The sequence below is a fragment of the Heptranchias perlo genome, chromosome 3 (genome assembly GCF_035084215.1).
Source record: "Heptranchias perlo isolate sHepPer1 chromosome 3, sHepPer1.hap1, whole genome shotgun sequence".
Lineage (NCBI taxonomy): Eukaryota > Metazoa > Chordata > Chondrichthyes > Hexanchiformes > Hexanchidae > Heptranchias > Heptranchias perlo.
In genome coordinates this window covers 135,967,529-135,984,072 of record NC_090327.1, presented here as the reverse complement: position 1 = coordinate 135,984,072, position 16,544 = coordinate 135,967,529, and the positions used below count along the sequence as shown (strand labels likewise).

Here is a 16,544-nt window from a genome sequence, read left to right as displayed (position 1 = left end):
GCCACCATTGCCGATGCTAGTTTTTTAAAATTCCAGATTTTATTTAATTAATTGAATTTAAATTCCCCAGCTGCCATGGCGGGATTTGAACTCGTGACTCCGGATTATTATCCGGGCCAGTGAGAGTAGTGATGGTGTATATGGACTTTTAAAAGACATTTGATAAAACACCACATAAATCGACTTGTTAGCAAAATTAACACCCATGGGATTAAAGGGACAGTGGCAGCGTGGATACAAAATTGGGTAAAGGACAGAAAACAGTCGTAGTGAATGGTTGTTTTTCAGACTGGAGGGAAGTGTACAGTGGTGTTCCCCAGGGGTCAGTATTAGGACCACAGCTCTTTTTGTATATATTAATGACCTGGGCTTGGGTATAGAGGGTATAATTTCAAAATTTTCAGCTAACACGAAACTTGGAAATGGAACAAACAATGTGGAGGATAGTAACAGACTTCAGGAGGTCATAGACAAGTGAAATGGGCAGACATATGGCAGATGAAATTTAACACTAAGTATGAAATGACACATTTTGATAAGATGAATGAGTGGGGGGGGGGGGGGGGGGGGCAATATAAACTAAATGATACCATTTTAAAGGGAGTACAAGAACAGATACACCTGGTGATGTATGTACACAAATCTTTGAAGAGCCAGGGGTGACATGAGGAAACATTTCTTTACACAACGAGTTGTAATGGTCTGGAATGTACTGCCTGAAAGGGTGGTGGAAGCAGATTCAACAACAACTTTCAAAAAGGAATTGGATAAATACTTTAAGGCAAAAAATTTATAGGGCAATGAGGAAAGAGTAAGGAAGTGGGACTGATTGGATAGCTGTTTCAAAGAGCCAGCACAGGCATGATGGGCCGAGAGGCCTCCTCCTGTGTTATTCTTTCTGTATCATAGTAGGTACGAGTTTAACAGAAAACTCATCATGCAGAAGGAGGAGGAACTGGAAAGTGGGCTCTTTGAACTACTCTCCCATTTTATAGAAGAAAATAATCTGAACAGAATTTTTTATGGGAGGTGATAGTTAAGTGAAACCAAGTATGGTATTCCTCCTTTCCAGGCCACTCCAGTGATGCCGGTGGCTGAGTATCTGACCAGCTCAATAGAAAACAGCAGGTTGCTAGACTATGAATCGACCCGAGAAGCTGCCACTGCATCCTGGAAACCGTGTTACCAACTGGGAAATTGGCATCCCCAGCTTATAAAATTTCCAAGGGTAGGGTTACATGGTGACCATGGTTACTACATTCTGCTTGGACTATTTTGTTCTGTAAAATGTGGGAGTACTTTGTGTTCAACAGTCCGCCTCGATTAAGTGACAACGCATTATTGTAACGTAATAGAGATTCTATGAAACGTTTGCTCACCTTCTTCCCTCTAATGTTCTCAGACTAGCTTCTTCAGGTGCTGTTAATCTCTCTCTCCTGGCAGAATTTTGAGAAGCATGTAAAGGATGGCTGGGATGACCAGGGTCCCCAGCAGAGGACAATGCAGAACCATACCGCAACTGAGCTTCAGTAGAGTCCATGATGCTGACCATCCAGTTCCATGTAGGCATAAGCTTTTCCTCCACATAATTCTGTGGAAATAAGTGAATCAAAATCTCAAATAATGCTATCGAGGCTGGATTCCCTAATATTGTTGAAGTTCACCAATGAACAAGATGCACCATCATATTTTCAATTGCTCTGCAAAATTAGCTGCCGAGGGTATAGTCTGCATTTTAAAGTAGTTCAACTTCTGCATATAAATAAGAGTGCCATCTAATTGGGAGAGGGGGAAGAGGAGAAAGAATGTCTCCTTCAGAGCACAATAGCAGTTAGGGTCCACTGCACTTGTGTGTGACCATGCTGTGCAGATGTGGTACTCATTCCATCAGCATATCTCAGTTTTTTCAGAGGGCAGCAGTAATAAGTCAGAGTTGACAAAAGAATGTTAAGCACACAAGGAGATTCCCTAGTTCACAAGTCAGACGGGTAACTGGAGGGCAGGTCGGGAGGCAACTTTGGATTTGCATGCTGAACTCAGTTCAATGATGAATGCAAGTCTAGTCATTACTTAAACCATCACAAATTACAGCGAGAAAAAAGTAGAAAGGACTAAATGTGAAGTTGAGTTTTGAACACAGTAGCACCAAAGCTCGACATCTTGCCCTGTTCATAGGAACAGCCCCTCGAGCCTGTTCCGCCATTCAATGAGATCATGGCTGATCTGTGACCTAACTCCATATACCCACCTTAGCCCCATATCCCTTAATACCTCTGGTTAACAAAAATCTATCAATCTCAGATTTAAAATTAACAAGTGAGCTAGCATCAACTGCCGTTTGTGGAAGAGAGTTCCAAACTTCGACCGCCCTTTGCGTGTATAAGTGTTTCCTAACTTCACTCCTGAAAGTTCTGTCGCTAATTTTTAGGCTATGTTCCCTGGTTGTAGACTCCCCAACCAGCGGAAATAGTTTCTCTCCATCTACCCCATTAGTTCCTCTTAACATCTTATCAATCGAATCACCCCTTAATCTTCTAAATGCATGTTACATTAAGATGTTAACTGTTTGTGACAATATATTACTGTATTTTTCTTTGTACATAAGCTCAAGAAAAACCTCTTTCATATTAACTCGTTAGTATAACACCAGTACAGTTGGTCTAACTTTTCTTTGGGGCTCATCAGCCTCAACACAGAATAAAATATATTCTACATTATTTATGTAATGCTTTATCCAATGTTTTAATACTCCGCATGTATTGGCAGATAGCCCTGATTGTCAACACACATGTTCTGTGAACAGATAAATGTTTTCAACGGAACAAAATGCTGTGGCAGTTTAAAAATAAAGGCACAATATCCCAAGAAATGAAATGCGGATTTCAATATGGCCATTAAGACTGCCTGTCCTCACACTTGACACATTAGGATTTAAGTTTTTCCAGCTTTTTGGACTCTTTTTCCTCTCTTCCCATTAATTACAATTACCACTCGAATAATTTCAACCCTGCGACCACCCAGGTCCGATTTCTTAGCATGAACAAAGCTACACTGATTGACATGGTATCCATTTTTACGGCTTTTTTTAAAACAAAAAATGGATAACGTCTCCATCAATGTAGGCACTGGAGCAACTATAGAACACTTCTGTTGCAAGACAGAGTTCCAGAGGCCCTATCCCCTCATCACCATCTAAGTCAACGCAGAACACAACGATTAGACTGGCCCACCCTGCACTCTATCTAATTCTTCATTTAACATGAAGCTGTATTTTGCTGAACAGAAACCACAGGTCTCTCTGTGCTGTGAATCTAAGGAAGTTGAAGGATTTATTTCTAGCAAATTTGATACTCACAACAGGTCCTACTACTGAGCTTTGCACAGGCTGCACCAGTGTGGAAATCATAGACAGGCAAGCATTTCTCAAGGGTGTTAGCCACTGAGAATGTCATGATATGCACAAGATCACAACTGGACCAATCTCACGCCAACCAGAATGAGAAACCATCAAAGCAACACAGGCTCTAACAGGTCAACTCAATGTCAAAATAAATTCTATTCTGGGAAAGAATGACTAAATTGCAAAACACAGTAAAGGACCATCCATGTCAAAACATTAAACAAAAACACAAATCAATTTAAATTTCAACAGCTTCAATACCAATATACAGAGCTGGAGCTGAGATTGGATTTTACTTTTTTGCATGAAGCTCATCTTCACACTCATAACAGGCTCTTAAAATTGTACTGTGAATAGTTAGCTGTGTAATAGGATTTAATTTTTTTACATTTGGAGACTTGTGGTGGAGCATAGTTTTAATGAAGCAAAAAGTATTTTTTTTAAATGTAAGGGAGTAGAACTGATGGAGTTAAAGTTGGAGAGCAGTTTGTCTGCAAAGGTACTTTCTAAAATTGTTTAATTGCCATACACCTGATTTGATATGGCTGTTGTGGATGTACGATCCTCAAAGTATCCAGGGGGAGTACACTTGCATGAAGTGAGGACTAATTGAGTACCTTCAGCTGCCTAGGCTAGGCCCTAAGCTCTGGAATTCACTCCCTAAACCACTCTGCCTCCACCTCACTCTCCTCCTTTAAGATGCTCCTTAAAACCTACCTCTTTGACCAAGCTTTTGGTCACCTGTCCTAATATTTCCTTATGTGGCTCAGTGTCAAACTTTGTTTGCTAACGCTCCTGTGAAGCACCTTAGGACATTTTACTACGTTACAGGTGCTATATAAATACAAGTTGTTATTGAAACGCACAGGTGGGCTTGCAGACTAACTAGCCACAAGGCACACGATAGGCAAAGGGAAAATGTATCTGGACGATACTTTCCATGAGACGGTCACTGAAGTAGAGGGAGACACTGCAACGAGCGAAGTACAAGTAGCAGCCCCATCAAATTTTACAGCACAGCAGGCCATTCAGCCAGTCGTGCCTGTGCCAGCTCTTTGAAAGAGCTGTCCAATTTAGTCCCACATCCCAGCTTTATCCCCCCATAACCATGTGTTGCTTTTTCAAAGTTCCTATGGAATCTGATTCCACCATACTTCAGGAAGAGCATTCCAGATTGTAACAACCCACCGAGAAAAAAATTCTCCTCATTTCCCTTCTCGTTCTTTTGCCAATTATTATACATCTTTGACCGCTGGTTACCGATCCACTTGGCGGAGGAAACAGTTTATCTCTACTTGCTCTATCAAAACCCCTCAATTTTGAATACCGCTTAACCTTCTTTGCTCTGAGAACAATCCCAGCTTCTCCAATCTCTCCACATAACTGAAGTCCCTCATCCCTGGCACATCATGGTAAACCTCCTCTGTACCCTCTCCAAGGCCTTGGCATCCTTCTTGAATGTGGTGCCCAGGATTGTATACAATACCCCAGCTGAGGCCTAACCAGTGATTTGTAACGGTTTAGCATTACGTCCTTGTTTTTGTCAATGCCCCTCTTTACAAAGTCAAGTATCCCATACGCTTTCTTAACCGCCTTATCAACTTGCCCTATCACCTTAAAAGATCGTGAATATACAGCCCCAGGTCCCTCTGCTATTGCACCCCACTCAAAGCAGCAGCATTCAGACATTACTGTCTCTCCATGTTGTTTCTCCCAAAGTGCATCACTGCACACTAAAGCATTAAATTGCATCTGCAATGTGTCTACCCATTTCACCAGTCTAAGTCCTCCGGAAGTCTGCTACTATCCTCCTCATTATTTACTGCATATCCAAGTTTTGGATCATCCGCAAACTTCAAAATTGTACTCCCTATACCAAGTTCAGGTCATTTATATATAAGAAAAGCAATGGTCCTAATGCTGATCCCTGGGGGAACCAACTACATCCTACTCTCGTGTCAGAAAAACATCTGTTCACCACTACTCTCTGCCTATTATCCCTCAGCCAATTATGTACCTAACTTACCATTGTCCCTTTAATGCCATGTGGTTCTATTTTCTGAATAAGTCTGTTATGAAGTACTTTATCAAATGCCTTTTGAAAGTCTATACATACACACATCTACTGCACCACCTTCATCAAACCTCAGTTCTTTGATGACATATATTAGGTTAGTCAGACACAATTTGCCTATGACAAATTCTGCTATCTCCACCCTTGCTTCCCTCAGCAACCTAGGATGCATCTCATCTGGACCGGGTGACTTGTTAACTTTGAGTGATGCCAACCTATTTAGCAACTTCTTTCCATTTTTATCCTATCCATTATCTCTACTGCAACATTAACTTCATCCTCTTCTTTTGTGAAGACTGGTGTGAAGTACTCATTCAGTATCTCAGTCATGCCCTCTGCCTCCACAAGATTTCCTTTCTTGTCCCTAATTGACCCCACCATTCTTTTAGCTATCCTTTAACATTTTATAAAATATTTTTGGGTTCCCTTTTATGTTACCCACTAATCTTTTCTCAGTCTCTCTTTGCCCTAATATCCTTTTTCAATTTTCCCCTGCACTCTGTATTGTGACTGGTTTTCTACTGTATTCTGTACCTGACGTGTCATAAACCTCCTCCTTCTGTTTTACTTCAACCTCTATTTCCTGTCATCCAGGGAGCTTTAGCTTCGGATGCCCTATCTTTTCTCCTTAAGGGAACATGCTTGGTTTGTACCCGAACTATCGCCGCTTTCGAGGTCTGCCAGAGTTCATTTACTGTTTTCTTGGCCAATCTTTATTTCCAGTCCACCTGCGCTCGATCCCTTCTCAAAATCACTGAAATTGACTCTTCCAGTTGGGTATTTTCACTACTGATTTTTCTTTGTCCCTTTCCATAACTACTTCAAACCTAATTATATTATGATTATTACCCAGATGTTCTCCCACTGAAAACACATTCTCCAGAACGAGATCTAGCACTGCTTCTTTCCTCATTGGGCTAGAAACATGCTGATTAAAAAAGTTCTCCAGTACACATTTTAGGAATTCTTCACCCTCCTTGCCCTTTACTGTTTTCTCCAGTCTATATTAGGGTAATTGAAGTCCCCTATCATTACTGCTCTATTATTTTTACATTTCTCTGAAATTTGCCTACAGATTTGCTCCACTATCTCCTTCTCCAGGGCATATTAAAATAAAATGTAAGCAGAAACAGAGAATAGTGCCCAAACAGGTTTTCTGCATTGGAAGTGAAGGATGGAACTGTGGGGGCTGGTAACCATGAGCAACCCAACTGCACAGGGCAGCAAGTGGTTTCTCAAGAGGAACAAGAAACAGATTAGATTGAAGGAGATGTGTTATTCGTAGTCGTAGTGGGCCTCCACAGCAAGTGGCACTGAGACTCTTCTGTAAGAATAAGAGCAAGTTTCAAATGACCTGCTGTTTTCCCAGATGCCAAGATCTGGGACTTGACCGAACGGATACTGAACTGCTTTGGGAATACAAACAGATTATTGCTACGGCCTTATTTGTAATCGTGGGAGATTGCAATTTTCTTGACAGACTTGGGGCTTATAGCGGAGACAATGTGATGGAATTTACTGAAGCACTTCAAAAATCTTTTCTTAAACAACAGCTGAGAGAATTCACAAAGGGAAGACAATATTACATTTGCTCCAAACTAAAGACGAAGCAATAAACCTTATTGAAGGAAGGGAACATTGGGGTTCAGTAATCAAAGTTTTTAATTAAAGGTTTAAATGGAAGAACAGAACCGGAAAAAAAAAATTGGATTTCAGAACAGACATGAACAGGAAGAGCTATTTAAAAAGGAACAACTTGGAGGGAAAATTGGGTCTTTTTTTTTAAAAAAAGAGATTTTATTCCAGAGGAAAAGAAAAAAAAAGGAGGACCAAACGAGAGACTACAACAATTTGCATTTATATGGCACCTTTAACATAGTAAAACATCCTTAAGTGCTTCACAAATGCATAATCAAAAAATGAACGTCAGGCCAAAGGAGGGGTGACATGGGGAGAAACTTTTTTTTTGTACACAGTGGGTGGTTATGATCTGGAACGTACTGCCCGAGGGGGTGGTGGAGGCAAATTCAATCATGGCCTTCAAAAGGGAACTGGATAAGTACTTGAAAGGAAAAAAATTTGCAGGGCTACGGGGATAGGGCAGGGCAGTGGGACAAGCTGGATTGCTCTTGCATAGAGCCTGTGCGGACTCGATGGACCGAACGGCCTCCTTCTGTGCTGAAACCTACGATTCTATGACCAAGATCTTGGTCGGGGTGGGTTTTAAGAAGAATCTTAAAAGGAGGGGAAGGCAGAGAAGCCGAGTGGTTTAGGGACGGAATTCCAGTGGGCAGGGCCTTGGCAGCTGCCAGTGATGCTTTGAAACAAAGGGGATGTAAAAAGCTCAGGGGAAAGCATTTCAGGGGGTGGGAGTTGTAGTGCTGGAGGAGGGTACAAAGGTAGGGAGGGACGAGGCCATGAAGTAATTTAAAAACAAGGATATGAACTTTATATTTGGAGGTGTTGGTGGACTGGGAGCCAATGTAGCTCAGTATGGACGTGGTAATAGGTGAGTAGGACTTGGTGCGGGATCGGATACAGATCAGTTTCAGATGAGCTGAATTTTACGGAGGATGGGAGGTCACCCAACAGCGCATTTAAAAAGTCGAGTCTGGAGGTGACAGGGCATAGATGTTAGTTTCAGCAACAGATGGACTGAGACTGAGGCAGGTGATGTTATTTAGGTGAAAGTAGCCAATCTTTGTGAGGGAGAGAATTTGTGAGGGAGAGAATACAGACTCGGAAGCTCAGCTCGGGATCAAATAGGTCACTGAGCTTGCAAATAGTCTGGTTCAGCCTGAGATGGTAGTTGGGGAGGGGGATGGAGCCATTGGGAAGGATATGGAGCTTGGGCCTGTGGCTGAAGATAATGGCTTTGGTCTTCCCAATGTTTAGCCGCAGGAAATTGCAACTCATCCAAGACTGGATGTCAGACACGCAGTCCAACAACACAGATGGAGTAGAGGGTGGAGAGGTGGTGGGGAAGTAGAGCTGGGTGTCAATGTATATGTGGAAGCTCACCCAATGCCTGCAGATGATGTCACCAAGGAGCAGCATTTCGGTGATGGGGGGGTGGCAAAAACAGATCCATGAGCTAACAATGCAGGGGCTACAACTGGATAGATAAGAGTGGAAGAAAAAGCCAGGGCAGACCCACTGAGCTGCACAACAGAGGAGAAGCATTGGAGGAGGAGGGTGTAATTGACAGTCTTGAAGGCTGCAGAGGGGTTGAGGAGGGATAGAGCACCACAGTCACAATTACAGAAAATGTTGTTGTTGACTTTGGTTAGGACTATTTTGGTGCTGTAGGAAGGGTGGAAAATGGATTGGAGAGATTCAAACAGGGGAGATGGGCCTGGATTTGGGAGCCAAAATGCTAAAGGTCTTGAGAGGAAAGGGAGATTGGAGGTGGAGGCAGAGGATGTTTTGTTTGAGGAGGGGTTAAGACAGCAGTTTTGAAAGGGAGGGGGACAGTAGCTGAGGGGAGGCAACCATTCACCATGTCAGCCAGCATGGGGGCTGGGAAGGGAAGTTGGTTGGTTAGCAGTTTAGTAGGGAATGGGGTCAAGGGAGCAGGAAGTGGATCTCATGGACCAAATGAGCTCTTCCATGGCAAAAATGAGAGAAGAGCAAGGGAAACCAATATGGATGAAATGCAGAGTCGTGTAAGGCATCAGAGAGAAAGGGTGTGTAAAATTCTGAACTATAGTGTGAAGGAACAGGACAGTGAGACTATAAAATCAAGCAAATGAAACCCAAGAAACTGAAGAGAAGCAAAGAGGAAATATGAGAAGAATAGAGTGGAAATTATGAAGGACAACAACAAAGCTTTGAGTACATCAGAAGCAAAAAAAAGTGCAGGGGAATACTGGACCTTTACCAGTCGATGTCTGAAGACAGGGAATTAAGAAAAAAGATGAAAAATTAAGTTTTCACAATAACAAATCATTAAAGGCAAAAACAACACTGCATCTTCTTACTTATTGTATTTTATGAGCACTTGACAGAACAAACCTGTAAGTTAATGGCATCCTGGTATGTTATTTTCAAGGCAGCTGGTATCTGAGAGTACACCAAGTGATTGTACTTTGGGATTAAACCCATGAGGTCGGAGATCTGCCGTATGACAATGCTATAGGCTCGTGCAAGACTGCTGGCTGAGGTGAGGTAACTGCTGGAATTGCTCGCTTCCAGAGCTGCAGCAGCTGCAGCTGCACTGGTACTGATTGTAGCACTGCGTCGCAAAGTGGAAGGATCAATATAAATTAACCCCGCTGAGCCCCCTGAAAGATATAGGTAAGTGATCAGATCACTGTTCTCTAAAATATCAATTCTACTTAAATCAACCAAGGAATATATATAGCAAATAGAAGTAGACATTTTTTCCCACACATAAATCTTTTCATACAGTTAAGAATTAGAGCCAGTTACAATAAGACATTAGTTTTCAGTTACAATATTTTGGAAATTACAAATTAAACTACTAGTAAAAATCATAATAATTGAGTCCATAAGTGTCCTTGAAAAAAAAGTCTGTAAATTCCATTTGATAATTCTTATCTAGTTTGCATTAAGTTACAGAAATCCACCTTTGAGAAGCTTCCTGAATTTTATAAACTCAACAAATAATTTTCCATTAGGACTTACCTGCAGGAGTGCTAGTACTAGATGGAGTGGTACTAGTTGACCTTTGGTTCTGGGTGCTGCGTACAGCCCACTGCATGGAGCGTGGTGCCTGTGCTGCACTGTTTGCATGAGAGCTGTTGGTGGTTCTCTCCAAAGGCTCATCCTGCAAAAAGGTATCCTGTTCTTCATCGTCACTCTGACTGCTGCTACTGTCAGAATCACTGGAGTCATTGGATTGAGAGTCATCCTCTGAGAAAAATGCTGGAACACTGCTGGCACCTGAGTGGTCAGGCAAGATATTGATTATTCAGGTGAGAAAGGCAGGGAACCACGATCTGCTAACTAGGTTCAGTTTGATCAGGCTGACTACAAGAATGCCTTCTTTGTACTTTGGAAAAGCTGATTTACAATTTATGTGAAAAGGTACTTTCAAGTTACAGAAATTTAGGATTTAGAAATTAATGTCGCCAGTGAAGACTGCAAAAACATCACACTACAGAGCTACTGGAAACAGTATATAATGCAGATCAAATATGCTTTTGTACATGACAGTGATTATCACAAAGCATCATCTCTCAATTAAGATTTATCTTTAAAAAGTACAAGAGAAAATGCAATTCCTGTAAATAAGATTGTTCGAACAAAAAAGTAGAGCGAATAGCAATCCCGCCTAACTAGTAGATTCACAAAAAGACAGTTAACTTTAAGCAGCAGCTGTTTAACATTTTGAATTTCAGTAATTTAACAGAATCATAATTCAATCACCTGCTTCAGACCCTGCAGTAGCTGCAGTGACAACACTCCTGCGTCCACTGGCATTGTCCTGGTTGCTATGGTTACTCTCGCTGTCACTTTCAGTCTCTGCTGCCGCCAAGAGATCAAGCTCCATATCACTCCCTAAATATGAGTCAAACAAGATCAGAACAAAACTTCTCCTTCTAAGTGATGAGAACTTGAACAAAGCAGCACAACACAAAATGACTACCATTATTTAAACTAGTGTATCGACAAATTGTGATTTATTTTTGGGACGACTTTCAACCGTAGCATTGTGCACACACAGGTGTAGTTCACTGTGAATGTCAGCAGAAATGTTTCAAATATGGAGGGTTCACAGGAAAGAATCTTAGTTGAATCTCACCCATGCAAACCAAACGTCCAAAGCAAACTTTTTTTTTATTCGTTCACGGGATGTGGGCGTCGCTGGCGAGGCCAGCATTTATTGCCCATCCCTAATTGCCCTCGAGAAGGTGGTGGTGAGCCGCCTTCTTGAACCGCTGCAGTCCGTGTGGTGAAGGTTCTCCCACAGTGCTGTTAGGAAGGGAGTTCCAGGATTTTGACGCAACGATGAAGGAACGGCGATATATTTCCAAGTTGGGATGGTGTGTGACTTGGAGGGGAATGTGCAGGTGGTGTTGTTCCCATGTTCCTGCTGCTCTTGTCCTTCTAGGTGGTAGAGGTCACGGGTTTGGGAGGTGCTGTCGAACAAGCCTTGGCGAGTTGCTGCAGTGCATCCTGTGGATGGTACACACTGCAGCCACTGTGCGGTGGTGGTGAAGAGAGTGAATGTTTAGGGTGGTGGATGGGGTGCCAATCAAGCGGGCTGCTTTATCTTGGACGGTGTCGAGCTTCTTGAGTGTTGTTGGAGCTGCACTCATCCAAGCAAGGAGAGTATTCCATCACACTCCTGACTTGTGCCTTGTCGATGGTGGAAAGGCTTTGGGGAGTCAGGAGGTGAGTTACTCGCCGCAGAATACCCAGCCTCTGACCTGCTCTTGTAGCCACAGTATTTATATGGCTGGTCCAGTAAAGTTTCTGGTCAATGGTGTCCCCCAGGATGTTGATGGTGGGGGATTCAGCGATGGTAATGCCGTTGAATGTCAAGGGGAGGTGGTTAGACTCTCTCTTGTTGGAGATGGTCATTGCCTGGCACTTATCTGGCGCGAATGTTACTTGCCACTTATTAGCCCAAGCCTGGATGTTGTCCAGGTCTTGCTGCATGCGGACTCGGACTGCTTCATTATCTGAGGGGTTGCGAATGGAACTGAACACTGTGCAGTCATCAGCGAACATTCCCATTTCTGACATTATGATGGAGGGAAGGTCATTGATGAAGCAGCTGAAGATGGTTGGGCCTAAGACACTGCCCTGAGGAACTCCTGCAGCAATGTCCTGGGGCTGAGATGATTGGCCTCCAACAACCACTACCATCTTCCTTTGTGCTAGGTATGACTCCAGCCACTGGAGAGTTTTCCCCGATTCCCATTGACTTCAATTTTACTAAGGCTCCTTGGTGCCACACTCGGTCAAATGCTGCCTTGATGTCAAGGGCAGTCACTCTCACCTCACCTCTGGAATTCATCTCTTTTGTCCATGTTTGGACCAAGGCTGTAATGAGGTCTGGAGCATCGGTGAGCAGGTTATTGGTGAGTAAGTGCCGCTTGATAGAACTGTCGACGACGCCTTCCATCACTTTGCTGATGATTGAGAGTAGATTGATGGGGCGGTAATTGGCCAGATTGGATTTGTCCTGGTTTTTTTTGTGGACAGGACAGACCTGGGCAATTTTCCACATTGTCGGGTAGATGCCAGTGTTGCAGCTGTACTGGAACAGCTTGGCTAGAGGCGCAGCTAGTTCTGCAGCACGAGTCTTCAGCACTACAGCTGGGATGTTGTCGCGGCCCATAGCCTTTGCTGTATCCAGTGCACTCAGCCGTTTCTTGATATCACGTGGAGTGAATCGAATTGGCTGAAGACTGGCTTCCGTGATGGTGGGGATATCGGGAGGAGGCCGAGATGGATCATCCACTCGGCACTTCTGGCTGAAGATGGTTGCAAACGCTTCAGCCTTGTCTTTTGCACTCACTGGCTAGACTCCGCCATCATTGAGGATGGGGATGTTTGCAGAGCCTCCTCCTCCCGTTAGTTGTTTAATTGTCCACCACCATTCACGACTGGATGTGGCAGGACTGCAGAGCTTTGATCTGATCCGTTGGTTGTGGAATTGCTTAGCTCTGTCTATAGCATGTTGTTTCCACTGTTTAGCATGCATGTAGTCCTGTATAGTAGCTTCACCAAGTTGGCACCTCATTTTTAGGTACACTTGGTGCTGCTCCTGGCATGCTCTTCTACACTCTTCATTGAACCAGGGTTGATGCCCTGGTTTGTTGGTAATGGTAGAGTGAGGAATATGCCGGGCCATGAGGTTACAGATTGTGCTGGAATACAATTCTGCTGCTGCTGATGGCCCACAGCGCCTCATGGATGCCCAGTTTTGAGCTGCTAGATCTGTTCTGAATCTATCCCATTTAGCACGGTGGTAGTGCCACTCAACACGTTGGATGGTGTCCTCAGTGCGAAGACGGGACTTCATCTCCACGAGGACTATGCGGTGGTCACTCCTACCAATACTGTCATGGACAGATGCATTTGCGACAGGTAGATTGGTGAGGACAAGGTCAAGTAAGTTTTTCCCTCGTGTTGGTTCGCTCACCACCTGCCGCAGGCCCAGTCTAGCAGCTATGTCCTTCAGGACTCGGCCAGCTCGGTCAGTAGTGGTGCTACCGAGCCACTCTTGGTGATGGACATTGAAGTCCCCCACCCAGAGTACATTTTGTGCCCTTGCTACCCTCAGTGCTTCCTCCAAGTGGTGCTCAACATGGAGGAGGACTGATTCATCAGCTGAGGGAGGACGGTAGGTGGTAATCAGCAGGAGGTTTCCTTGCCCATGTTTGTCCTGATGCCATGCAGCAGGGGTCACTGGATAGTAATCTGGAGAAGGAACCCTAACCAATTAGTATCTAAAATAATTTTATATGCCTTACAGCACATCAGTACCAGAACTGAATAATTATAAATGCACATAAAGCACAAGTTCCATACCATCATCATCATGTTCATCATGTTGCCCTTCAGCTTCGGTATTTTCTTCCCCCTGTTCTTCTTGCTCATCATGATGATCCTCCTCTCCTGCTACCCCCTCAACCACCTCAACCTAGGACACAGCACAAAACAAATTCTGAACAACATTGTATGTAATGGCAAAATCTTGCAAGTAGGTTAAGTAGCCATGAAAGTCATCACAATCCTTCGAAGAATGAACTCGCATTTATAAAGTGCATTTTATGTCCTCAGCAGCTCCAAAGTGCTTAAAAGCTCGTGAATTACTTTTTAAATGTGGTCACTACCATGTAGGAAAACAAAGCAGCCAATCTGCACATATAGCCAGGTCCCACAAATAGCAATTAGGTAATTCATCAGTTAACCTGTTGCTTTAGGAGCTGTTCGTTAAGGCAGTGTTGTCCAATATATTAGCCACTAACCACTTGGCAATCCAGGTATGGCTAACTACGTCTGATTAGTCAACAAAAAATGAGTAATGACAGTCATTGGGAATATGATCTCAATAATCATTTGCACACCATACGCATGCGTACTTTGTTGGTAAAGTGGTAAGACGAAAAGCAGTGTGGAAATGTTTTGATTGTTGAGTGCCTTGGTTACTGAATAGTGGTAGATGTTTGTTTAGTAAATATACACATGACTTTTTTTTTTAAAACCTGTACTGTATGTGTGTATGTAAGGTGTTAGACTGATTTAAAAAAGTTTCAAGATGAGCATTAAAAAAAACAGGGATAACAAAAATGCAAAATACCTCATTTCATTGCTCTTGCAACGAGGCGAGGATGTCCATTATCATCCATTCTATTTGAAGACTACATCAAAAACAAGTTGAATGACATTGTAGGGGGCAAATTCAAGAGAGTGTCTGTATGGGGCAGTATCTTGGTTTGGAGACTCAAACACGATGGCTTATGTGCTCGTCAAACACCTGACCAAAGTGAAAGATATGGCTCCGCAAATAGAAAATTAATTAAAAACCTCTAACACGTGGTAGAGCTCAACTTTTTGAGTGAGCAAGAATCTATGGTAAACTATGTACCAAATAGGCTTACCTCTTCCACATCTGCTGTCACAATGTCATCTTGCTCCTCATCTCTACCATGAACAGGTTGTGACTGACTGATGCGTCTCTGTTGAGGATTGCGAATGATGTACGAAGACTGTGACTGGCTGGAACTGCAACGAATGGTGAATTATTACAACACAAACTCTGCTCACTACAGCTGTAATCATTTAGTTGAAAAATCAATGTCTCAGCAGACATAAAATAACAGTTTTAAAGTTACCTGCTGGATTGATCAAAGGACTGCCTCGGAGGAAGTGGCTCTACAGAAAACAGTTCTTCACTGCCTTGCATAGCATCTAGACTGGTGCTTGCCAATGTAAAAGGAGCTGTTGGACGTGCAATTCCCATTCTAACAGGAACAATGAGGGATTCTGCTACATTACATAGTTCCTCTACAGCGTAGGGTAGCAGAGCCTGGAATACCCGCTTGCATTTGCCAATTGGTTGAGGTACAAAATTGCTGCAAAATAACAAAATTGTTGAAACTGCACAGATTTATTAGGTAGTGTAAACCCTTCAGTAATCGAAGGACAATCCAGGCAGATATTTAAATTTTCTCAAAAACATGGAAGATTTTAGTGAATTTAACAGTACTATGACTACACCTGCAAGTACATCACAACAGTCTTTCACACCAATGAATAACTCACTAAAGGGACATATTCTGTTTATTCTATCCAGATAAAATTGTTAGCATAACAAAATATCAATATACAAGTCAGCAGTAAATTGAACGGTTATTAGGAGGCAGCCTGGAGTGAAGGAAATAGACCCTTTTCAGCAGGTTTAATATTACACAATTCGTGTTTTTTTCTGAAACGCAAATTTAACTCGCCCAAAATTCAAGAAACACTTTTTTTTTGTGTGTATCGGGTAGATCAGAAGATGCATCATTTCTTCAAGTTAAGCTACATGAAAAGGTTGTCACTATTTCTGTATATAAACGTTTGCTTACTTTTTTTTCTTTGATGAAGCCATTTCTACACTAAGTATGACAAACACTCTTGCTACTGAGCGTAGAAATCTCATGGTGACGGTGATGGCTTCTTCTCGGCGCCCTGGAGTATATTTATTCTGTAGCTCCTTCACCAGTGTTCCGAGTAAAGTATCCAAAAGCTTCAAAATATTTTGAAAAAAGATTAAGTACATTACAAAGTCTGCTTACACTTTTGATACAAACTTGGAAGCCCCATGAAGGGAAAGCAAAAAAAGAGCAGATATGTCCACTGAAAAGGTGACCTTTACCAGAATTTAATACAGCATAGCAGTTTAAATCACCCAGGAATACCCTCATCAGTACAATTTACCAATGTCAAAAATATAAAATGCATTTCCACCTCAATAAACATGTGGCACAAAGTTAATTAAGAGCTAATCTTGAGTGAATGTTAAATTATTTAACCTACAAGCCATTAAAGAGCTAGCTACCTGCCTTGTGCAAAAATAATGAACTCACTAGATCTTCAAAAGAGGTA

At 42.6% G+C, this 16,544-nt stretch overlaps 1 protein-coding gene across 7 annotated transcripts in view; it reads right to left on the bottom strand.

Annotated features, from left to right (window-relative positions):
• The window catches only part of ubr5 (ubiquitin protein ligase E3 component n-recognin 5), a 182,900-nt gene that overhangs the window by 57,948 nt on the left and 108,408 nt on the right, over positions 1-16,544 (bottom strand). For all 7 annotated transcript variants that reach the window (XM_067982020.1, XM_067982021.1, XM_067982022.1 and 4 more), the window contains 8 exons: positions 16,025-16,185; positions 15,290-15,529; positions 15,056-15,179; positions 13,983-14,094; positions 10,866-10,997; positions 10,122-10,379; positions 9,489-9,757; positions 1,380-1,591 (listed from right to left, as the gene is read on the bottom strand). In XM_067982020.1, coding sequence (XP_067838121.1) covers positions 1,380-1,591; positions 9,489-9,757; positions 10,122-10,379; positions 10,866-10,997; positions 13,983-14,094; positions 15,056-15,179; positions 15,290-15,529; positions 16,025-16,185 — 1,508 coding nt within the window. The remainder of the gene's footprint in view (positions 1-1,379; positions 1,592-9,488; positions 9,758-10,121; positions 10,380-10,865; positions 10,998-13,982; positions 14,095-15,055; positions 15,180-15,289; positions 15,530-16,024; positions 16,186-16,544) is intronic.